Source organism: Eulemur rufifrons, chromosome 6 (assembly GCF_041146395.1).
Source record: "Eulemur rufifrons isolate Redbay chromosome 6, OSU_ERuf_1, whole genome shotgun sequence".
In the NCBI taxonomy this organism is placed as follows: Eukaryota; Metazoa; Chordata; class Mammalia; order Primates; family Lemuridae; genus Eulemur; species Eulemur rufifrons.
This window is the reverse complement of record NC_090988.1, coordinates 25199701-25225637: the sequence shown is the minus strand read 5'-3', so window position 1 is coordinate 25225637 and position 25937 is coordinate 25199701. Positions and strand designations below refer to the sequence as shown.

General features: G+C 35.4%; 1 protein-coding gene and 1 pseudogene across 1 annotated transcript in view; both read left to right on the top strand.

Moving 5' to 3' along the window:
• Nucleotides 1–25937, top strand: part of DDX10 (DEAD-box helicase 10) — a 251676-nt gene that overhangs the window by 151208 nt on the left and 74531 nt on the right. Inside the window, exons 15-16 of the mRNA XM_069468967.1 lie at nt 487–645; nt 12050–12106. Coding sequence (XP_069325068.1) covers nt 487–645; nt 12050–12106 — 216 coding nt within the window. The remainder of the gene's footprint in view (nt 1–486; nt 646–12049; nt 12107–25937) is intronic.
• LOC138385477 (U2 spliceosomal RNA) lies at nt 18389–18531 on the top strand (annotated as a pseudogene).

Sequence of the window (25937 nt, the reverse complement as noted above, 5' to 3'; positions counted from 1 at the left end):
AACGAACAAGACATACAGCTTCCCTGTGGGAGGTTAATTCTAAGGGAAATAGGAAAATCAACACAGTGCCATGAGATATGTGGTAGAGATACACATAAGGTGCCACAGTGGCCCCAAGCAGGTACATGTTAGTCTGGGTCCTGCCCTGTGCAGCTAATTTTCAGCTGAGTCCTATGGAGAGTAGGATACTAAGAATGCTATCCAAGAAGCTGTTGAAGCATTTCTATTCCACAACTACCTTCTCCAAATTATTTCGTGAAATTTGCCTTTAATCGTATTCTCATTAAGTATGGCAGCATTACTTTACCCTGACTGGGACAGTCTCTTCTGTGGCTTGCTGACTTTAGTTATGAAGTTTGTTAGAAAGTTTAAGAAACACAAGTTGTAAGGCAGAAAGTTGGTGTAGGCACCGTTTAAGAACTGTCCTACAAAAGGAAATAGTGTTCCCTGTTTCCTGCCTGACACTTACCTTTTTTCTCTCTGTAGTTGGTTCAGCAGTGGCCACAAATGCAGAGATCTGTCACAAAGGATAACGAGGAAGATGACACTGGTGGTATCAACTTAGATAAAGCAAAAGAAAGACTTCAGGAAGAGGACAAATTTGACAAGGAAGAATACAGGAAGAAAATTAAGGCAAAGCATCGGGTAAGCTTTCCATCTTGAATTAATACTGAGTGAAATTTAGTGTGTGCCTGAATATATCTAAATAATCATTAACTATTCATTACAAGCGTATTACTTTCTTCATTGTTTTCTCTGACACTTTTTTCCCCTGTGGCTATTCTGTCCTTTTGTCTGTTGCATTTGTCCTTCTATTGGGCGTGTCTTTGTATACTGGCTGGTTGCTGAGAATGTAACCTAAATCTGCCTTTAATCTGAGGGGACCCAAGTAATAATAGTGGGTTTTTTATTATTATAAGTTTTTTGTTGTTGGTTCTTTTTTTGAGATAATTGTAATTTCACTTGTAGGAGATCATACAATCTTCATTTCTATAATTTTGGTATTACCAGACTGCTATATATAAAACATTATAGTATGTAGCCTTTTGGAATTGGTTTTTTTCATACAGCATTATTCTTTGGAGATTCATCCAAGTTGTATGTATTAACACTTCATTCCTTTTATTACAGAGTAGTGTTTCGTGATATGGATAGACCAAGGTTTATTTCACCATTCACCCATTGGAGAAGATTGGCATTGTTTCCAGATTCAACTTAATAGTTAAATTTCTTTCCATAGCATTGATTTGCTAATAGATACAAGATTAAATGTATTTTAGTAAAAAAATGGAAACTTTATAAGAGAGAGTACTTCCATATAAATAAGCTTGTGTCCTGGTGGCCTTAAACTTGGCAGTTTTCTAATATCCTTGAGATAGTGGTCACATAAGATGTTGTAGTGTTCTACTACTAAATTCCCTAAAAGTAGACATTTCATTAGATAAAAGAATCAATTAATGAAATAAAGCAGATCTATATTCATAAAGAACTTTCTTTAGCATGGCTTTGAGACAGTGATTTCAGAGTAACACAATATCATACTTGTAAATCACTGCCATAATATTAAATTCTATGTCAAGAACCTTTTAAGCCTTTGGATGTGGACATTAACTACACCCTGAGAAGGATTCTTTTCATTTTTCACTCCTGTTTGACCTTTCATGGACCGATACACCTTTTTTTTCCAACATAGCAGCAATTCTCATATCTTTTAAGATTTGATGCAGCTTCACAGTAACATTTGATGAACAAGCAAAAGTAGATATTGAAAATAGCTTCAGGGATGGAGATGAATGTTGCAAAAAACATTCCAGAGATGTGGAGAATAAATGAACCTGAAATGTACTGGTTGCAATTGTTGGATATTTATGTTAATGAGAGAACTAAATATTTCTTGCATTGCTGCTTTTAGTACAGTACTTAAATCGAAATTTGACATTAAAATTTTTTTTTAAATCTTTAAGAGTATCAGCAACTTGTCATATTTCAGCTTGAAGTCTGTTTAAGAGTGTTTATCCAGGGGAAGATTGAGCATAAGAGTGTTTCATCCTTTATTATTTCTAAGTTGTAGCCAGCGGTAGAAGAAATAGGAAGAATTTACATAAAATAAAAATTTCTCTTCCTTCCCCTTGTTTTCACTTTCCCCCATGTGGAAGTTATTACTGTATCTAGATTGTAGAATATTGTTTCTGAAACTGTGAAAAAGTTAATTTCAAAGGGGCTAATTGTATGTGTTATACATTGTACGTGTGCTAGGCTCTGGCCTAAACTGTGAAGATAGAATATTGAAAATACATGGATCCTACCAGGCATGATGGCTGATGCCTGTAGTCCCAGCTATTTGGGAAGCTGAGGCAGGAGGATCACTTGAGTTCAGGAGGTCAAGGCGGTAGTGAGCTATGATCACACCTGTGCATAGCCACTGCGGTCCAGCCTGGCAACATGGTGAAGCTCCGTCTCTTTAAAAAAACAAACAAAAACTAACAAACGTTGGTCCCTCTACCTCAGGAAGATTACTGTGGATATGCTGTCACTGCAGAAAAGCTATTAGTACCTCTGTTTTTTTAATTAATGTTTTTGAATGAATAATATACTCACATTGTTATAAAATCAAGATGATAAGTACTTAGGTATTGAAGTCTTGCTTCTGTCTATGTCTGTCTTATTCATACCTCCAACAGCTAACTACTTTTATTTCTATTGTATCCTTTTACTTTCTTTATGCTTTATGCAGATAGTAATAAATAGGAATACATGTAATTTTCTCCTTTTCTTACATGAAAAGTAGATTGTTCTACCCTTTTCCATTTTCGCCTATTTTCAATCTTTTAAATCATTTCCTTTCTACCACTGTTAAAATATAGCATATGATTTTTAAACTGTTTTCATGGCTGTCTCACAGCAAGGTTGAACAGAGTAGTTTTGGGTTGACAAGTTGAGAGAGAAATCCCTTGAACTTTATATACTCCTGGTTTTGAAGTCAGTACTCCTGTGACTAAGAGTCAAAGTCTTTTTAAAAATGGCTTAACAACTATTTTATGTAAAATAGGCATATTCTGCGCAAGGCAGCCTGTGACAATACCTTCCAAATAGTTTGAAAATACTATGTAGCCTGAAGAAAAGCACAAGGAAATAACTGGAATAGTTCTCTCTATTCAACTTTAATGTAAATGCTACTTGATACTTACATGATTGGTTTTGTGGTATTTTCCTCAGTAAAATTGTTATTTACACACATACATATTTGTGTGTGTTAGAAAACATATTATGTTTGTGAACAGTTTTGGAATTAGTTTATTACAATAGTGTACATAAGACATAGTACCTGTGCTCAGATCAGTCATGCAGCAAGCTGTCTTGGGGTAGACTTTTGCCCAGAAGACACGAGACATTTTCTTCAATGTCAAGTTTTAACATTTGACATAGTGAAGCGGTGGTGTTTGGGAAGACTGGTGGGCTTTATTGTGGCACATACCTGTACTTGAGTCTTGAATGTGGCATTAATCCAATTTGTATTACCAGCCACCAATTGGGATTACACTTAACTAATCTGAAAAATGAGAGAGCAAGAATGGGAGTTAATCTTAGACAATCAATGAGATCCTTTGGCTCTGTAGATTTAACTAAGGCATAAGAGTGAAATTATCCTTTACTGTTTGGAAAATGAAAGTTTAATTTGTAATTTTTTTCTCCCTGACAAATCAGGTTGCTTGTTTTGCTTGATGAAAAGACTTCTTCCTTGTTCACTTACATTTAATAGTTATTAAAATTTTACTTTAAAAACTAAATACATTAATCCTACAAAGATTATTTTGCTTTGTTTTACCTGAACACAGTGGTTTTAAAGTTGAATTTTTTTCCTAATCGAGTATATTAATATAATGACAATTGTTCTAGCATAAAGTTTTGCCTTGGGCAAATGTAATTATGTTTCACTCATAAGACTGTCACTCATAATTTTGTTACTCCTATGAAAGTATATTGAGAAGAATATATTATGTCCCAAAGAATATTGAAAATACTGTGTAGGGTCTAGGGGTAAGCTTTACTTCAGAAAGATAGAAAAAGGTGAAGAAATTTTTGACAAAAGATTATGAATAATGGACATGCCTGAAAGAATTTTCCGTGTGAAAAGAAAACTCCACAAAACCTATTATATGCTTCTGTATTTGACACATTTTTAAAAATGTATATCAATTTTAGAAGGTTTCATAGGCTTTGAAATTTTTTTCTAGCATGTTCAAAATACTGTTATTATATTTTTGGTTTGAAAAGGTAAAATATTTAATATGTAAGTGAATTTAGTCTTAATGATTCTGTTTGAAAGTAGTTTCCTCCTGCTTTTAAAAGTTAATCGCCTTGAATCATAGTTTTGGATATGTACTCTTTGTAAGGTGGGACTCAGGTACTCATTTTGTCCCCTTGTTTTTCCTCTGTACTGTTTCACCTGTCCTTGACTCATATTTTCATCTACCAAATTTTGAAAGCTGTATAATTTCTACTGTGGTTCAAGTAAATATGTTTGTCTTAAAGTTTCATAAAACTGAGGTATAAAGATTTTTTTAAATTTTTTTTTTTACTTTATTTTCAAGTTTTATGTTTTTAATTGCAAATAATAGTTGTATATATTTATGGGGTATGATGTGATGTTTTGTGACACGCATACATTGTGCAGTGATCAAATTGGCCAGTTAATGTATCCATCACCTCAAATATTTATCCCTTCTTTGTGGTGAGAACATTTAAAATCATCTTCTAGATATTTTGAAATGTACAATACATTATTATTAACATGGTCACCATGCTGTTTAATAGATCACCAGAACTTACTCCTCTCTAACTGAAACTTTGTACCCTATGACCAGTGCTTATTTATGCCAAGTAGTATTCTATTGTGTGTATATATCACATTCATTTAATGCATTGTTCCATTGATGGGCCCTTCAGTTGTTTCCATATCTTGGCTATCGTGAATCATGTTGCAATGAGCATGAGAGTTCAGACATCTCTTCAACATACTGATTTCAATTTCTTTGGATATAAGAGGTATAAATAAAGATTTTAACTGGCTTACAGCACAAAAACAAAACCTGTGCAGTTTCATGGCATCTCTGGGAGTAGAACTCACCTGCCCCCTTGCCGCAATTCATAGCTACTATTCTGGACTTCAGAGTTCCTTCTGTAACTGCTTTAGGTCACTTAGCTTTATTTGTTATGAGTTTTCATTGTAGCCTTTAAGCACTGTTTTCTTCTGAGACCATTCCAATTTTCACCTTTGCCTGGCAGTTAGCTGTACTTAAGTACGCCTGTTACTTTTATTTTTTTCTGCAGAACCTTTTGAAACCATTCATCAGAAATACAAACATAGCAGAAACTATAATTTTTGCATATGAACCCATTAGTAAATTAGTTAATTGCAAAAACACTACTTCTGCATGGAAACAATGTATTTTCTGATAATTCAATCAGAACTGTTGAAAGATGGGCTGTTTATCTCATCATTGAAAGGTTTTTACTTTAATGGAGTGAAAAATCTGCTCTGTGGTATGTATCGTCATTCATAGTTCTGAAAGTTGACTTGTATTTAAGGTGATAATATCTGCTATCACAGCTAAGAACAGAGGGAAACAATTCATTATGTTCTTTCATTCTCCTGAAATTTGCTTTCAGTGTTTTTTCCACATCAGAATGTGTATTTAGATAACAAACGTGTCAAGACGTGGCTTGGGACTGCTTGCAAAGATGGTGTAGTATTTCTGTGGGTTCCACTTACTATCAGCATGAACATCAGAAAGTTAAGAAAGAATTAAAGGGACATTTGAGGAAATCTGTATGTTTTATTGTTGGCACAGAATTAATTTGACATGGAATCCAGGTGGCTTAATCAAAAATTTGTATGATAGTCAAGAAAGAAGGAAGCAGTAGTCTTGGGAATAGTGTTAACAAGAATATTAACATCACCATCAAATTGGTTTCACTGATCATCACCTAAGAGCACATTTAGGAGTAACATTAATCGGGTGTCGGGCAGATGTGGTGGGGGAGGGGATGGGCGTATACATACATAATGAGGGCGATGCACACTGTCTAGGGGACGGACACGCTTGAAGCTCTGATTCAGGGAGGAGGGCAAGGACAATATCCATAACCTAAACTTTTGTACCCCCATAATATGCTGAAATAAAAAAAAATCAATATTAACAATAACAAGTAGCAGTTACTTAACTGGACCCTACACTAAGTGTGTGTACCCTCATATTACCTGCTAACAATTCTAAAATAAATGAAGTAGTCTCATTTTACAGATGATAAAACTAAGACTTCAAAGGGTCAAGTAAGGTGTCCAAGACCTCACAGCCTACGAATAGCCCTGAGGTTCTTACTGAGGTCTTTGTTACGCTATAGACTGTGTTTTTAACTATTCAGCTGTGTTGCTACTTGTCTTCAACCTTGAGACATCTCTTACAACAGGGTAACTCTGCAGCAGTGAATAAAAAGGTAGAGGAAGATGATAGGAGTGGAGGGTTTTAAAGAAGGAATGACAAATAATGGAAAATTTTCATGTTTCCAGAGCAAAATCATTGGTCTCAAATAAATTTAAGGATAAAATAAGCACTGGGGTTGTTAGTAGTATAGTTTAGGACCCCATACTATTATTACGTTTCCCTGAATGTTCATTGCATAGTGATATAGGTATAGATAGTAGTACCAGAATCCATTTTTCAGTAGCAGTGGCCATTTAAGAGTCTAAGGTAATGTCAGAGAGTGGACTGGCTCACATGGTCTTATGAAATTATAAGGCCAGAAATGTCATCCTGAGAGCAAGGGAACTAAACATCTGGTGCCTAATTCTAAAATAGATGTTGTGAGTAAAGCTTATTTACATGAGAGGAAAAAAGAACCTTTTCTAGACAACTCTCTTCTTCTTCCAGTTTCAGCCCTTCCTAGCACTGTCATAACCAGGTTGATTGTTAAAAAATGGGCCAGCTTGTTACTACAAAGCCTTTGTTCTATAATTTAGAGATGTTTGCGTGGGGAGCTTTCTGTTCTTCTCACGAGCTTATGGCACCTAGTGCCATTCAGTTCAACGTCTTGCTGTTCGGGCCTTCTTTATATGCAGCATCAAAAATGAGAGAAATATTCAAAATTGCATAGATCTTCTGCATCAATTGTGTGGCAAGTCTTTGAGCTGTTTATTACCTCTCTTTTTATTCGTTTGTGGAATCTTTTTCTTAAATACCATATGGTGTTAGAGAGGAAGACTCGTTTAGACTGATGGTGAGTAGTTGGAGACTGGGGTTGAGGAGCAGAGTTTGGTGCCAGTGCAATCAAGGAGTCTGACAGCATTAAATCATGGACTACAAAGGCCCCGGGAGGCTGTTCTTTGTCTCTTTTGCCCATTACTGTATATCCAGAGTCTACCATGTGGCCTGGCACATGATAGCTCAGTAAATATTGAAAGGAATTAACTAGTGAAACAATGTTTCCGTGTTAGTTTTTTTTCTCCCTGTCTTCATATCCTTGTTATATTAATAGTGTTACAGATCTATAAGACTACTTTTTTATATTGTTCAAGCAGAACTCTGTAGAATAGATAACAGATCAAACAACCTTGTTGTGTTGAGTTCCTGGGAAGGAGTTAGGTTTACTGGAATTTTTTTTCTTAGATGGCAGGGGTTATCTTTAGGACTTAGAGTTCTCGTTTTTTAGTCACTTTTGTTGATCCAGTTTTCTTCCCTGAATAAAGGAGTCTTTTGTATACTGAAGAAAGATGAGTGTCCTCTTCTTCCCTGTATGATAGCTGGGGACTCAGTTCCTTACCAGACTGACATAGTTGCCTGAGACTTGTTCAAATGGGTTGTGCTTCCATAACCACCTGAAAAATGAGTTGTATTTCCAAATCTACAAATTTTCAAGCACCACTGTAGAATGAAAAAGGGTTAAATGCATAGTCCTGACTGCTCATGAAATTCATATTTCATGGTGTTTTCTTTTCTGGAAGCTAAAGACCTATAGTATTGAGAAACCAAAAAAAGTATAATATCTAGAAAGGCAGTATTTTGTACCTTGAAATGTGATTTTCTGTTTTTCTGTCCCTTGTGAACCTGATTTTCATTATTGAATTTCATGCTCTCCTTCTACTTAATCATTTGTAGCATGGCAGAACTTAAAAATAAAATTTTGTTCTTTTTGTGGCATAAAATAGCTTTTGGTATCAATATGCCCTCAAAAGATAGGAAAAATGAAGAATTTAAAGCATTTGAACCACGCATAATTGGGAGAGGGGTAGGCCTCAGTTACTGAATCTAATAAAATTCAATTGTACTTTCCCTCTCAAGTCATTGTACTCCAACCTTTTATCTTTATGTCTTGTCATAAACCTTCTTTAAAAAAAGTTTTTTTTTCTACCTCAAAGAATATACTGTCTTCTTTATATCCATTTATACATTTGAATTACTGTAATTCTACTTCCTGTTTTCCTGTGCTTCTGTTTAAAGGCTAAGGGATAGTATTGGCTCTTTGCGGACAAAGTACTAACAAAGCTTTTTCAGATAAGAAAAAAAAGTTTTCTAATGCTTTACTTCAAATTATTTTCCTTTTGTTTTACCCGGTATTGAAAGTTTGTTGTCTTTAATGCATTTCTGCTTCATGTCTTAGGCACGTTCAGTTCATGTTGCAGAAGTCTTTGGATATTCCTCCTCTGTCTGAGACTTGTGGTAGAAAACATAAAAGGGAAAATTATCTCATTTGCATGCATGTAGATTCTGATAGCCAGTTGCAAACTGAAATTTAAACTGTCCTTTAGTGACTATAATGAATTAATACTGGAATTCAGTAGAGATAGAAAATTGTCAGTGTATTTTGTCTGCTGTGGTTAAAATGGCTAACTAAAAATCCGCAGTGGGAGATTGTTATGTTTACTTGTGTAGAAAGATTGTCTTTGTTGTAAACATATCAAGGCTATTCTTTTCAACTTTGAGTGCCATTTTCAAATACACTAATGTGTTGGGAGAAGGCCAGTTATTGAATAATTACGACAAAAATTTGTATGACTGTTAAATGTGGCCAATTATCTGTTCTGTGCAGGAGACTGGCAAAAATTAATTAATGTCCAAAGATGCTGTCAGAAAAAAAATGCTATCAGGATGAAAGAAAGACCCATATGGTAGCAGACTATTGCTACTTATGAAAGAAGTGGCAACATTTGCCTAAAACATATTAATAAGATAAGAATGGTATGTGTGACCATAGAAAGCTAAATATCTAATGTTCTCATGGAGGAATGTGGCGGTGGTGTGCTAGAGTTGAGCGAGTGAGGACTTGAGCTCCACAGACCCTGACATCAGGCAAATTACTTAGTTACTTTGATTTTCCATTTTCATCTATATCATGGGAATAATAATACCTTACATGTTCTGTTACACAGATTTAAAAAACAAATTGATGTGTGAAATGCCTAGAATATTGTTAATACCTACTTCTGGACTATTACTGTTGGTAAGGAAATAATAATAGTAATAATATACTAATGGACAAATAAAATTTTATGAAAGTACAATAAAATTTTATTCTCTGTAGTTATTTGATGTTTTCTATAGCTGTAGCCTTAAAATTAGTTTAAGCAACAAAACACTTGAAAGCGATAATGTTTTTTGTAGAATAACATAAAATACTGTTATGCTTAATTTTAGTATCTAAAGCAGAAAAAATTTTTGCGGGAAAAGAGAAGGGAGATAAAATTACAAGTACGTGTATCTCAAGCTAAAACCAACTCTCAAACTAAGCATAATTACAATCAGTTATTAAAATTTTTAAAAAGTATTTTGCTACTTTCATGTATTTTGTAGTCTGCTAATGCTTAAATAACATCAGTAATTGGTGCCAACTTTTAAGAAATTACATACAAATTATTTAGAAACTGCCATCCATTAACTTATTTTTCCTGCAACCTAAAGAAACATTCAAATTATTTTATTTTAGTGGCAAAATCTCTCTCATAATCTCATTAGAAAACCAATTCAGGGATAGCGTTTGATAATAACTATTGCATTAATTGGCTGCTTACTAAAATAATTGTAGTTGTTATTTTCTTCTGTTTTTGAAGTCTCATCTGTTAATGTTTAAAACCCAAGCTCTAACATTTTTACCATTAAGAATGTGTTGGAAAAAATCACTGGATGTGGCACATGAAAACCCAGGTTTGAGATCAGTCTCTTTCTAAACTAAGCTCTTTGACAATGAGCAAACCAAAACCTTTCTGAGTTTTTCTTTTCTTCATCTTTACGTTTCCTTTGCCTGATCTTGATTTCTGGAACTTCAAAGTAATCTTTAGAATGTTTCTCTTATATAATTGTGTATTAAGTTTTACATGCCCTGTTAGTTGCATGTTTTATTTGGAAGTTAGAGTACTACCCATTTTCTCCAAAGCTGTAGGAGAAAAAGAATAACGATCACAGAAACAGAATAATTTAACATGTATTACTTGGGCCTGTGGTTCTGGGCCTGCAGCCCACTGTTGGTGGCTGGGTGCAGCTGAGGGCCGAGGCACCTGGGGGAAAACAAAACAAAACAAAACATCTGTTACTTTAGGGGTGTGACATGTACACAGTAGCTGTTTAAATTTATATTTGGAGACAGAGCCTCACTCTGCACTCTGTTGCCTGGGCTAGAGTGTAATGGCATCATCATAGTTCGCTGCAACCTCCAACTCCTGAGCTCAAGGGATCCTCCTGCCTCAGCCTTCCAAGTAGCTGGGACTACTGGCATGTACCACCACACGTGGCTAATTTTTCTATTTTTTGTAGAGACAGGGTTTTGCTCTTGCTCAGGCTGGTCTCAAACTCCTGGCCTCAAGCAATCCTCCTGCCTTGGCCTCCCAGAGTGCTAGGATTATAGATATGAGCCATCACGCCCAGCTGAATATGGAATTTTTTAGTTTCACTTGGAATTTGGCTTTCTTGCTGTGCAATCTGAAGCTACAGAAACTGAATCTGTGAGCTCTGTGAACTCCCTTCCTCTTTGAATTAATTAGTATTTTATGCCCTTTGAGACTTTATGTTATCACTTTGTCACAAGGGATTCTATAAAGGTAGACAAGGTGTATAGTAGCAATTCCTGTTGTCTTGATGTTTAAGCAACAGAGTAGCCTCAGGTAGGTCTATCTTCAGAGTATGGATTAGCATTGGTTTTTAAATCTGGAGAAAGTTGTGTGTCTATGAAGCATAATGGTAACCAAGGAGTGCCCAGACTTAGAAATGTGTTCATTTGCATGTTAATATGTGTTTAATGTAATAGTGAATCATGATTGCATTTTCATATTACTTCATGAAAAAATTATTTTCTATCTTTTTACATCGACCTAGTAATTCATCAAAATTAAAAATATATATAAATTGTTAGCTATGTACTTAGAATTGAGAATAGCCTTTTTGTTAACACTTTTATTTTGGAGAGGAAATAGGTTTTTTAATTTAGAGCAGCATTCATTCCAATGTTACCTGGGTCATTTTTAAGATTTTAATATCACACATATTTTTTCTTATTTAAAAAATCTTGGTGTTGCATTTTTCTACCTATTTCGTGATCAGTGGAAAGCTAAGGGGGAAATTACAAAAACAATTTAATAAAATAATATAACATTCTATATAAGAATGCCATCCAATGTTTTTTGTTTGAGAAAACATTGCCAGTTTCCCAAGAACCCTCAGAGTGAGCATTTTTTTTTAGGGGACTAAGGAAATGGTCATTGTCACATTTTTTTCTTCTAGTAGCCAACATTGATTGTGTACCAGTCGTATATCAGACATTATGCTAACCACTTATGTATGTTATTTTATATAATTCTTACATCAGCATCATGAAGTGTTTGCTCCCATTATTTCTTTAGAAGATAAAATATGTGCCAATCCCACAGTGGGTACTCGGTAAATATTGAGAAATGAATGTCACGTATCAGCTGGCTTTAAGAAATAAAGCTGTAATGAATATGTAGCCTGTTTAACACCTAACAGAAGTTTATATGTTACTGATTTTCCCCTTCTACCTATAGGAGAAAAGACTGAAAGAAAGGGAAGCCAGAAGAGAAGCAAACAAGAGACAAGCAAACGTAAGTGTTTATATGCAAATATTTTTTCCTGGTTCTATTAAGACGTAATTGACAAAGAAATTTTATGTTTTGACAAAAGCAGTATTTGCAATTTGAAGTGAAATTTAAATCCTCTTCTTTTCACTGTGCATTTTATATTTATTTGTATATCATGACATTCTAATTGGATTTAGGCTTATGTGGCCTGTTATTTACTTTCTTGTGTTGTTTTGTTTCCTCTGTGATGCAGGATGAAAAAAGCCCAATGAACTTTTCCCCATTTATCCCTACCACCTTTTCCCATTCTATTTTGTGTCTATTAAATATAAAAGACAGTTGATTCTGTGGGCCAGGCCTGATAGGATTTTCATCCCTGTCATCTTTAGGTAGATAGCCTGTGTGAACCCAACTTGATGATAAGTTACTCTGAAAGCATCAGGTTAGCTCCTAGAACCTAGGTGAACAGCATTCTGTATCTCCCACCTTCACTGCATTCCATTAACAATAATCTTTAGCAATTATGTATGTAGTTTTCCTCAAATACATATGGACAGTTATTAATATAAACACCGTCCACATGCAGCTATGATTCTTATCTGATGTGTTTGCCACTGAGGAGTATTCAGTGTCTGCATTCTGAGGATGTTGAGTGGAAACGATTTCCTAGAACCAGAGCCCAATAACATATGTCATTTCTCATGCTGCATGTCCTTGTGCTATGTATGAGTAGCCATGATTTCTTTTTGGGAGTCAGGAAAGCTCTGACTCCCTTGAGGAATCCCATAATGTTCATTGCCATTTTTTTCCATGCTGGCCATAGCACTTAGAGAGCAAGTCAGAGATGATAACTCGTGCTATGGTTCTGAAGTAGGAAGCAATTATTCTATAGTGTAAGATGAAAAGACTACTTATATTTAGTATTAAATATCACTCTGTCTTCAAAGGCTTGAAAACGAGAGCTCCAGTGTGTGCAGCCTGACTGTTAAATCGGGTGGTGACTTTTGCGTATGCTTTAAAGTGCAGACATGAACCTCCATGACAGGGAAATGAGATCTTAGAGGCTGTAGTGGGAGAAAATTTAAATTTGGGAAGAAAATCTTAAGTCTAATGAAGGCATTTGATATTTATAAATATTGCATGTTCAGCATAAGTTAAACCTATTTTATTTCGGTAGAAAACTCTCCTTTCTGCATATATAAACATAGAATGAAAGATATAATCTAGAGCCAATGAAAGCCCTGATATTGCACTTCCTTTGTGTGTATTTGTGCCTGTTTATATATATTACTAAATGTGGTTTATTTTTTAAACTGCCTCCTGGATCCCTCTTCTTTTATTTTCCCATAAATTAGTATGTATATATGGTTTTAATAATGTGTCAACTAGGGAAACAGAACTGTAAAGGCCATCAGAGTTGGGCTTTTCCATTGGGGCTGATCTCCTCAAGCCAAACTCCTCCCTCGATTTGTCATTCCCCCTTCTGTGTTTGTCCTGTGTTTGCTTCCTGACATCGAGGAAAGGAAGGAGACTTTCTTGTTAAGAGATGGTCTCATTTCTGTACAACCACTAAGGATTGTATTGGGAATGAAAAGAAGAGGATCTGCAGTTGACATGGCTTTGCTGCTCAGCCAGGAGCTTTAAATAGAGAAAGGCTGTGTTTTATTATTGCTCTGAATATTTGAGCTACCTCCGTTTCACAGCCCTTGTCTGAGTGTTCAGAGATGGCAGCCTTTTTTGTAAGAGTGATATTACCAGAGGGATAAGTGGCCAGAATGTAGTCAGGACTCAAACATTCCCTAAGACACTGAGGATTGGGAGCAGTGACAGGTTTGGGCTGACTGACAGAGCACAAGGAATTAGTTGAAACCAACTTTTTGTACCCAGTTTCTTTTCAAATGAAAGTGACAGGGGATGAAGGCTTTCTTGGCTTTTCAGGTGCCTTTTGGAAACAGACCTGGAAGATATTATTTGGAAAGACTTGGTATAGGGGTGATGGTCCAAAGTTCTGTGATATCTAAGAGGAAATATATGAATTATTAGGTTTCTGTAAATGTATGTGTGCTTTAAATGACAGATGTGACTTAGTTTTTCAGTAAATGTTGTCTTTGATCATTTTATTTAAACATAATCATTGTGTGACTTAAGGGTGTCGCCTTCTGAAGCACTTTGGTTCGGTTCCAGCTAGAGCATCCCTTTGATCCCTGAACCTACAAGATATCCGAAAGATATCTTAAAATAGCGTGGTTTTTTGCAGATTTAATTCACCAGGAAATATAATCTTTACTTACTGATGGCTATTTTAAGGAATCAGTACATAGAAACTAAAAGTGTGAGAGAGGATTCACATTGCTTGTCTTTCTACCTTTTTTGTGTTTCATGCAGCAAATGTCATGTTATTATACAAGGGAGAATATAGAGGACACAGTATTTTTTTTTTTTAATTTGGGGGAAAGTGTTTGAAAGTTAATGGAATTATCTTTATTTCCCAGGAAAGAGAAGGCTTAATGATAATGAGTTTGCAATTTTAGAAATGATGATTACTGGTTATCTCTTCCCTGTCTTATTGAGAGTATTTCTAAGAAAAATTGCTTTAAAGTGTGAGTAGGCTAAAATAAAGTTGGAATGGACCTGTCAGGAATCTGACACAACTTTTTGTTAAAAGATAGATGTAAGATCTGCCTAGAATATGTTATGTGCAGTGTCAGGAATGGAAAAGAAACATGAAGCTGAAACTCTTATAAAGGTTTACTGGGTAACGAATATTTAGTGGTTTGGGAGATAAAGGTCTTTGGGTCTCAAAATTTTCTTTAGCCAAGAAATATTTGAACTGCATAATAGAATTGCTTTTGGTTTAGCTAGCTGGATGTTGTATAATATATTCTTATAACTTAAAGATTTTAAGTTGAGATATGAAAAAAAAAAAAAAGTACTTGGAGCAGTGATCAATAGATCACATTGCTTTTTGGGTTCAGGGAGGTTACATAATCCTGGAAACATAGCTTTACCTCATTATCCAGCTAGATTTCCTGGTGCTTTGAGGGTCACAAGTGCTTGTAGTAATTTCTGGTTGCTGGAAAGATTTTGCAGAAATGTAAAGAAAGAGAACAATAGTGCTGAAACTATTTCTGAGGAAATAGATCCTCGGAAATATCTCAGTGCTGTGCTGCTTTTGAAAAGAAAGCAGGATTTATTAGACAAAAGTATGAGGTTGATGAAATTGAATGCTGACTACAAAGGGGAGTAAAGAGTAAGAAATAGCTTAGAGGCACGTAAACACTGAAAGTTCAAAGTTGCTTTGCCTATATTATAGATGCTAATAGTTCTTGAGGAAAATTATATTAATATTAAAATAACTAAAATATACATTTTGTGGTTGAAGTTTTATAGACACTGTAAATTTACTTGTTTTTTATCTTTCTGGTTTTTATTGCTTTTTTATTTTAATGACCCTGGCCTACTTTATTTACCTAATAGTGGTAATAGTTTCTTGTGCACCTAAGATGGTCTCAGTACTAACAAATATAGATTTGAAGTTGGTTCTCTCAGAATTGGAGGTCCGAAGAAGTAGAAGTTACATAATTTTAGAACTTGAATAGAGATGCTCTGGACTGATTTTCTAATATACTGGTCTTTAATGACTTCCCTCCACCAGTAGTTTCATAAAACAAAGCTAAATTTATTCATTTGATATTTTGTTCTTCCTACTTTTTTGGTGCTAAAATATCCTTTCATTTATGAAATAATTCTGATAATTTTTAAAAAGGTCATTATTTCTCAACAAAGTAAAAATCCCATGTCAGTCATTTAAAATCTTTTTTGAACTTTATCAGATCGGTGAAATTCAAGATTGAGTATGTCATCCACTGCTCATCTCCAGTGGTTTTCAATATTATTTGAGTGACCCAGGGGTTCTGCAGATACACTTTGCCCAGCCCCTGGAGACAGCAAGGTTCTTTGGGCAGGGCTCTACACTCCCATTTTGTCTTCAACCAGAGCAGGTCTATTTTTTGTTTTCCCCCATCTGTGCACATTGAGCTTCCAGGAAGCTTTTGTTTGAAAAATGGTTCTACTTAAATATATTCCTTGTTTAATATTTTTAGAGTACCCAATGAAATTTAGACTAGAAGCACGAGGAGTGACTTGCCCCATGTCACTAGCTTCTTTGGTGGCAGAACTGGTATGTGTACCCAGGTTCCCTGATTCCTCATTCCCTGTTATTGTTTATTGTCCCATGCTCTTTCTGTACGTTATTTTTCCCTCTTTTTTGGTAGGGGAGAGTGTGGCTTACAAAAACAAATTTCAACTGTGGTACATGGGCTAATGACTAGTCATAGGAAATTACTAATAGCAAATATATTGAGTAAAGAGAGAACTCTAAGTGGAAATCTAGAAAGCACGCTATGTCTTAAAGTTGCTGGGTGATCTGGGACATGTCATTTACCTTTCTGGGCCTCTTCTCACCATGTGTAAAAGGTTATCTCTTTCATGAAGATTTTTCTGACTCCTTCAGATATTATGGATTCTTGCTTTTGTAATCCTCCTTTGTTCTCTTGTGTAGAGCATCTCTTAAAGTTATAGCAGTATCTCTCCCACTAAACTCTAGTTCTTGTTTTTCTTTGTATCCCTATCACTCATCACAGTGCTTGCCTGGTGAGGGCATTCTTTCTGGTTCATAGATGGCCGTCTTCTCACAAACAGTGCTGCAGGCTCGCTGCAGGCTCGTAGTATTATCTCCATTTTGTAGATGAGGCAATTGAAGCTTAGAAAGTTTAAGTAACTTTCCCAATGTCCCACAGCTAGGAAATGTCAGAGCCAGGACTCAAATCTACTTGATGCGACTCTAAACCCTGACTCAGCATTAGGCCATATGTCATTTCTAAGGCAGTCAAGAGTATAATACACATGTGAGTCTTAAAAGCTGAAGCAGAAATTTCAGGTAAATACTTTTTTCTCCTGAAATTGCTATCCTTAGTCACAATTAGTTCCCGATTATAGGTGGGGATATTAGGAAGCAGAACTGACAGATACAGAATATTGTGAATTTTGTATTAGTTACTATAAAGCCTCACTATAACCCCAATAGTTAAGTTTTTTCTAATGAAGAAATATTGTGAAACACATACTGTCATTTCCAGCCCATGAAGATCAAACATGCCATATTCTCCTATCTTCTTGAGATTTTTGGTTTTTTTAAAATACAAATTTTCCCTGTGTCTAGGGTATCTTCTCCTTCATTGCTATTTCGTTTTTGAAGCCTTTCCTGCCTCCATCAAGCAGACGTAGGAATTTACTTCCTGCATCATTGTTACTATTTGTACATTATTCTGCTGTGTTACTTAGCAATGGTCTCTCATCACTAGACTGTAAACTCCTTGAGAGTAGCAACTGAGTTTTTCCCCATAGGTGGCACATAATAAATGCTCTCTAAGTATTTATTGGCTAATCAGTGAAATGCAAGTGTAGAAGTAAGTATATTCATTCTTAAAATTAACATTTTACATGTTAATGCCATGTCAGCTATAGATTCTTTGAGGTCCAGCGGCTGGGCTTATGGAATACAGTAAAGTTGCTTATATGCATTTAAATTTCTGCCAGACTGTGGATGTGGCTGACACACCCAGTCCTTTCCAAGTTGCTGCTCCTCTCCTCCCCCATCTTGTGTTAAACAAATCCATTAACTTGTATTAAGGGTATAGATCCTAAATATTAAAACAGAATATAGTACACTGTGTAGGCAATCAGGACCCTTTTAGAATACTCGACCCATACCCATTTGTTAAGAATTTAATAAGTTCTTAAGGAATGAACTGTCCTACTACGTGCATATTGGTTTTGCTTTTCTTCCTTCCTTTTACTTAGGGGTCCTCAAGATTTAGTGTAGTTGAATATACAAAACTATGTTTATGGTGCTTCATGGATGATATAAGGGGTATTTTAGGGTCATTTGATCATGTTGATTTTCACCTTGCCTGCTGACTTCAGCACCGAGCCCCCATGGGAATTATGATTTCATTCTGTAATACAGTTCTTTGCTCCTAAATATTTGTTGATTGACCAAAAAATTAGATTGGCTAAAATTGTTGTCATATCATGGTGAATATTGTATTTGATGCCATTGAACATGGGTTGCCTGTATAATTATAACTTTATTTAAATGTGATTAGGTAGTGAATGAGCTAGCACTCAGATACAGTTCTGTCTCCGCCACCTGACTCTGACCACTGATGGCTATGCAGTGAGTGTTAAGGGTGATTTACCTGTCTGGGGCAAGCCGTTAACCTTGAGAACAAGAAGAAATTTTTCATCGCTTCTCTGCCTTTTGGCTAAGATCAAGTGAAGAAGAAATTTTTCAGAAAACTAGTCAGATCTGTTACTTTTAATTTGTAGTGTCATGCTAGATTAATTTAAGGCAGTATTTTAGTGCCTATGTCAAAAGGTGTTTCTTCTAATACTTTCTAAAGAATGTTGTTTCTTTTATGAAACTTGCAACATAAAGTGTTCTAAACCAGACAAAATTTGGGGAAGGTAGATTCATAACACATTTATGAGTGAGGTGCCAAAAAAGCTATGTGTATATGTATCCCTTTATACTATAGATGATAGTTGTATTATTAAATGGTCTGATAGACCCTGCTTTCAATTGGGTGGTCATTTAGTTCCAATGAATGGACCAAAACAGTAAATCAATTCCGGTGATGCCATTTATACTTAGTTATGGTTTATTTGGCTTATCTCAAGGTAGAGATAATTTGACATTTATTACGTTGGAGGTTTACAGACAGATCTTCTCTAATGGAACAAATTAACTTTATCTGAATCATTCTGGTCAGTTGGTGATTATGTGGCTGTGTGTGTCATTCCACTGATTACGTACTCTACTTTGTAGAGAACTGTGTATGTGAATGTGTGTGTGTGTCTGACCATCATGATTGTGGAGACTGATACTTAGGATCATTTACCCTTATTTTTATATACTTTGCCATTCACTAGTGGTCTGCATGATGTGATAATTTTTTTGACTGTTAATAAATCTGTTACTGGTTGTTGAGAGATTATGCCATCATAATTTCTGATAATAGTATTCAAAAATCTCAATAAAATACATTGAAAAAATATAGATGATTTTCTCAAGATTTTGCTTTACTACTCAGAATCCTGTAATTTATATAAAGAAATAGAGATAAGGCTAAAAAATTACCATAAGACTTGATTTTAGTAATTCTCAGCCTATGGTACAAGTCATTACTAGAAACTTCTAAAATTCTCATGAGCACTCAACATTGACTATACAGTGAATAAATTATACCATACATATATACTATCATTGTTTAAAACTATGTAAAGGCTACATTAAGTTTAACAAAATATTAATTTGTGGTGTTAAATTTGTAGTACCATTTTGTCTTATATTTTCTTAAATGACATATACTAATGTAGAATTATCTTGTAAATAGTTTGTTAAATGTCTTCTAATACCGGAAAAGATTAAGAACGCTGCCATATGGTGTGTAAACAGAAACAACCACACTCCTAACGCTTCATCAAAATCTAAGAAAATCATAGGGAGGAAGAAAAGAGGGGAGGAGGAGGATGCTAGTGTTTCTTAAAAGGAAGAGAAGGCTATGCGTTCTCTATCTTTTAAAGGAGAAAAAGTCAATGGGAAAGGGAAATAACAGGGGACACAGAAAAAGGAGAACAGACATAAATTTTGTACTGATTCTTAAAGGCCATTCTTGATTTTGGAGGTGAGTGATAGAGTAAAGCTGATCCCTAACTTTCAAGTATTTCCACTAACTCTCCTGTTAATGCAGATACTTCTTATGAATAAGGAAAGCTCTTTGAGGGATAAACTTTTACTCTCTGCTGTGCTATGTGTGGGCAATAGAGTAACAAAGCTTTATTGCCTGCCCCTTTAAGCCATAAAGACTTCTGTTGGAGAGCACCATAAACCAGTGTTCCAAAAAGCCTAAGAGCTAGGTGGTAGGAGAATTTGTCCCTGGGGGTAATTACATGCACCTAAAATATCCTTGAGAAGAAGTTGTTCTTACTATTTTTTTTGTCCTCTAAGAAATTACGTAAGAAAGTGTTTTTTAACTATAAAGCTCTATTTAGATCATCTTGTTACTGTTGATATTATCAGTTATTATCAACATTAAATGATTCATCTTCTCTATATTTTCTCACTTTGGGGAAAGATATAGCCAGGTGTCTGCAATGTTTTATGTAGGAAGATTTTTTCCTTTGCCTAAGTTTTTATTATTGATATATTGCAGGATTCAAAGGTTTCTTTACTTGATGAGAGTTTTTGAATGTATTATTTGTAGATTGTGATGATGTAAATATTCTGTAACATCATGTAGAGTGTTTTATCCTGTCCAAGCACTTTCATCCAGATTATCCCACTTAATAAGTTTGTGAAATAAATAGAAGTATTATAATCATCTAAGAGTTAAACATTTTGGCACAGAAGCCAGTTAAGTGACTTGTCTAAGGTCATGTAACTAACTAGGAAGGGAAAACCTTATATTTCTGTCTCAGACCCCAATATACAGAGGTCTTTTGCCATTATTTAGGAGTTTATCTCTTTTTTGTCCTTCAGATTTTACATTAATCTTTTCATCTGGATTGTCTTGAGCATTATCCAGAATGTTCAGAAGGGAGTAGTATGATTAGTCCCAGAATTTATCTCTGGTTCTTCCCTAAATCATTATACATTTATGTGCAAAGTGACTTTAATTCCCTAAGCTTTACTTTTCCTTAATAATACAACAGCTTTGGAAAAATGTTCGACGGTGTGTGCTAAGCTGAGCATGTGCCTACCCTGTGTCCCGCCCACCCTTCCTCTCCTAGGTATATACCAAAGAGAAATGCATGTGTGTCTATGCCAAAAGATGTTCTTATAGCAGCACTGTTTATAGTTGTCAAAGATGGGGAATAACCTAAATTGCAGGGCAGATAAATTGTGGCATAGTCATATAATGAAATAATATATAGCTGTGAAAGAATTACCACTACATTCAATAACAGGGATAGACTTTACAAATATAATGAGTGAAAGAAGCCAGACACAAGAGTTAATAGTACAGTATTCCATTTATTTAAAGTTATTTAAATTTTTTCTGTAAAAGCAAAACTAATGTTTGGTGTTAGGAAGGTTGAGTTACCTTTGGAAAAAGGAGGGAGTTATTGATGGGAAGGAGCATAAGGGGGGCGTCTAGAGGACTTGAGTGTTTTAATTTCTTAACCTGGGTTCTAGTTATGTGGGTGTATTCCCTTTGTGAAAATTTATCACGCTGTGTGCTTATGAGCTGTGCACTTTTCTGGATGTGTGCCATGCTTCAATTAAATGAAGGGGTGGGCTAGGTCTCTTTATGTGCTTTCAGCCTAGATTTTTTAATTTGTAGTTTAAGGAATATAGGGTACTATGAATAACTCTTATAACTCCAGAAGTATTAGGATCCTTAGTCCCTAGAGCCATCGATGTTTTATGAAAACTGTGAAAGGAAATTAATAATTTATATTCTTCAAATACATATTTCTTCTTAAATCCCCTTGTTCCAAGAAGTGTGATATTTTACCTCCTAAAGCACATTCTCCCAAATGAGAAAATGTACTTTCTTTTGAGTGTGGTGTAAATTAAAAAGAAAAACTTATATTTTTTATAAGGGGAGGCAAAGTAATCATTGTGCTATTCAGAGACTTTTAACCTCTTCCTTACCCCAGTGAGTTTTTCAGTTTCTGCTCTTATAAGGTGGTTTGGTGGTCTTGGAATGTTGTGGGGGCCTCTACTGTTCATACCGTCTGATAGGGCACTGGGAACTATTGGGGTTGGCTTAGAGTAAAAGAACACAGGGTGATCAAAGGGATATTGGTATGAATGGTCCCTATATGTAACTATTGTAACTTTAGAAATTGAAGTATGTGAATAAGTAACTGACCATAGACACTCAGAAAGATACGAAGCTTGAAAGATCATCTAATCAAAGAAATGATTTTCTTCCTGTGCAAAGAAAGGCATATTCATTTGATTTACCTCATTCTTGTCATTCAGGACTTGGTGTGACTTGAATATTTATTCCTTTCCTTATACCATCTACAGATAAACTTCAATTCTTAAAGTACTTAACGTATGTTATGTACCTGGACTGTACCTAGTTTAGTGCTAAGAGTTCATAATCTTCTGAAGGGGGAGGTAGGCACTTTTTGTTAAGGTAGCCTCATTTTTTATCTTTACTGGAGAGAATAAATCTTTTGCAGTTCCAGATCAAATTTTAAGCTTGGGAGATGCTGGAGAGATAGTATCTACATGATCCAAAAGTTCCTTTATCAAGAATCATTTTACTTATCTGTCTTTGGCTTGTAAGATGATTACTGCTAGAATTAAGACTGATTGTTTTATTTAACCCATCTTGGTTTTCAGTTGTATGCATTAGTTTTCTCCCTTACTAGAGACACATTTGATTTTTATTTCATAAAGTCATCCCATTTCCTTCAGTTGGAAATGATATATCCTTTCAAGCTCATCCATTTATATTAGTGCAGCTTTCTTTGGAAAGTATATTGTCAGAGGGCTCCAGCCTTATTAAATTGCTTTTTAGCATGAGTTGCATGTCCAAATTCTAAACATGACCGCTGTTGATCCCTGCCTCCTGGCATCCATCCAGCCCTAAGATTTTTGCCCCTCTCAGTACAGCTGGTACATGGCATTTTTGTGGTGCTCCTTTGAGGAGAATATAAAGTGAAAAAAGAAAAAAATATATAGTCATCTCTAAGCAAAAGAAAAAAAAAACAGAATGGATGAAACTGTAGTCTGTTGTGAGTTCATTACAGTACAGATTTTGGGTTTAAGGTCAGCCTTCATTGTTAACTGCAGGGTTGTTAGAGCTCTCCCAAAAGTGCATAAGATTTGAAAACAGGAGGCCTACATTCAGTTCTTGCCAGTAAGCCCTGGAATTCAAGACAGTCACTTTTCCTCTGAGCCTTAGTTTCCTCTTCTGTAGAAAAACAGGGGTGATGTTGCCTGCAGTGTCAACCTTCCAGGGCTTTTGTTAAGATAATAAATGTGTAAGAACTTGGTGAGCTATGAATTAGTGTTAAAAAAAAAAAAAAGAACCATTGTTAATCAGCATTAGTATATGTTGCCTTTTAAGGCAGGCTTGTTCTGAAACATCCAAGATCTAAACCAGTGGTTCAGTCAGGGCTGGAGTGTATTGAATCCAATCACTGAAAAATCTCAAAATGCACATATCTACCTCCCTCTGTAATCCCCATGCCCCAAACAAAATCTCCAGAGTAGGGGACTATTGGCATGTATTCATAAACAGAGTGTGTGTGTACACACACACACACACACACACACACACACACATTTATATTCTTTGGTTGGATTGGAGGGCTAGAGCCGCTAGGGAAATCAGAAGAACATTTCAGTAGTTTAGTTAAGTAGTGATGACCTGGGTAGACTGTGACTGCGAGACTAGTAAAGAAAGGACATTTTTTTCCAAAAGTATAACTGTCAAATATTGGTAACTGAATGAGACATGAGGAGACTGGGAGAGATGAGTCAAAGATCACCCTGAGGTTTCCACGACTTGGCACTTACTGTGTGCTGACTGCTTTGGGAAGTGCAAAGATCTGTAACATAGGGCTATTTTTAATAGCTGCCAGTATTGAACTATTGTGTATCATACACTATGCTAAGGCATGCCACATAGTTGTCATGTGTAGGTTATTATCAACACATTTTGACAGATGCGGGAACTGGAGCTTAAAGAAAGTAAACTTACCCAAGGACTGACATTCAGCAGGTGACTGACTCCAAAATCTTACATTTAGCTTCTGCTGTATAAGGCAGATTTAGTAATGGACATACTAACAGTAGCAGCACCACCCCTGAGTGGTACAAGGTACAAACAATTCTGAAGTTGGAGAGATTATTTTTGACTTGTAGGATTCACAAAAGAAAGTATCCCAGGGAGGGTGCCATTTGAGTCAGGCCTTGAAGCATAAATCAAGATAAGTGTTCCTGAAAGTTCTTTGATTGTAGTGAACCATGGAACTATTATAGTTACAGTATGTGGGGTTGGATGTACCAGGTTGATGTCAAACAAAAGCAAGGAAGAATTAAGTCACGATGAGTTATTACCAACAGAACTTTTCCTGGAGGATGAAGATTCCTAAAATGGAGCAGTAGAAGTTGAAATAGGGTGCCTTGAATATTATAATAATTATAAAGAGTAGTTTGAGCTTTATTCAGTAAGTAGTGAAAAGTCACTGAAGAGGTGAGCATATAAGTAGGAATATGTGTTTATATATACAGCTCATGTTTAAGTATTTTTGCATATACCTGTACTGAGTAGTTTGAGTAGAAAGTCTAAACTTTGAAGAGTAAGCTAGAACTTCATTTGACTCTTAGCCTTGGGAGATTTTGGTATAAATTTAAACCAATAATTTTTAAAAATTGAGATCTCGTCTTATCCATGGTGAAATACTACACTGTTTTGAAAATTAACTACCACAGTCAAGAACATGCCTATGACCAAGCAACACAGAAGTCACAAGAACTGTGCACTGAGCCCCCAGGCAAGGCCCACACCCATCTACTTTGACTTTTATTTCAGTCACAGTTCTCAGCAATATGATCTTGTGGGTTATAAGGCTAGAGAAGATAAATAGCAAATTAGAACAGGTAGTCTGTTAAAGGGTAGTCCTTTATCGTCAGTGAAACAAGATAACTGACAGCAAGGAGAATTTATGGGAAAATTATTAAGACCTTATGATTTAAATATACAGTGGTACAGGGGCACAGAGCCCCTAAAATCTCCACAGACCCAGAGGACACCACTTTGTTGTAATAATGGTGGTCGCAATGTTTGCCCTCAGACATTAAAGGAAATATTGAGTTACATTGTCTTTGAGCAGCCCTCCATATATGGTTTGACTTAAAGGCCTCTTTCATATGAACAGTAGCTTGACGTAACTCCTACTTTTCTAGATAGTAAAGCTTTGTATAATATATACCATACTAGGTTTATGTTTCTTTTGCCTATAGTGCTTATAAACCTCTGACTTTATCATGACATGGAGGTTTGCAGTCAGGAAAGAAAGGGCAGAGAAAATCTTTCGGTGCTTTATGTCATTTAATACCTAATAACAAAGGACTTCCATTTGCTTTGCATACCAGCATTGTGAGATGCTATTTGTGACACCTCCATTTTTCAGATAAGGAAAGGTGACCTGGAAAGTTTAGGTAGAAGGGCAGTCTGAGTACAAGGAACATTATTAGTGTGTCTGGATGATTGAAGACGATGAAGGTGTGATTGCGGAAGAGTGCGTAGTTCAGTCTAGGGTTTTTCCACACTTTTTTTTTTTTTTTTTTTTTGCCTGGACCCTAGAGTAAGAAACACATTATACATCCTTTCCCAGTAACATGTACACATTACATTAAAAAAAAAACTTTTTTTACAACATGATACTTACCCTCACTATGGGTCATATACTCAGAATTTTCTATTTTTAAATAAATGGTAGTCACAGTCCACTCATAATGTAATGATACTCTGAGTTAATGATGCACAGATGAGTTTGATAAAGACTGGTCTAATGTGACTTAATGGAGAGGTAAAGCTAGAGAGGCATGTTGTGGTTATATTGCAGATGTTCTTGAGTGCCAGGTCAAAGAACTGTCTCTAATCTGAGCAAGAAGTTGCCCTTGATTTGTGTCAAGATGCTAACGTAGGTATGTCTTTGTGCCAGTTCTGTAATATAAGACCCTAATAGAGTTCCTTATGATTTATAAATAACTTTCACATACATTATTTAATTTATTCCCCATACTTTTGAGAGGAAGATA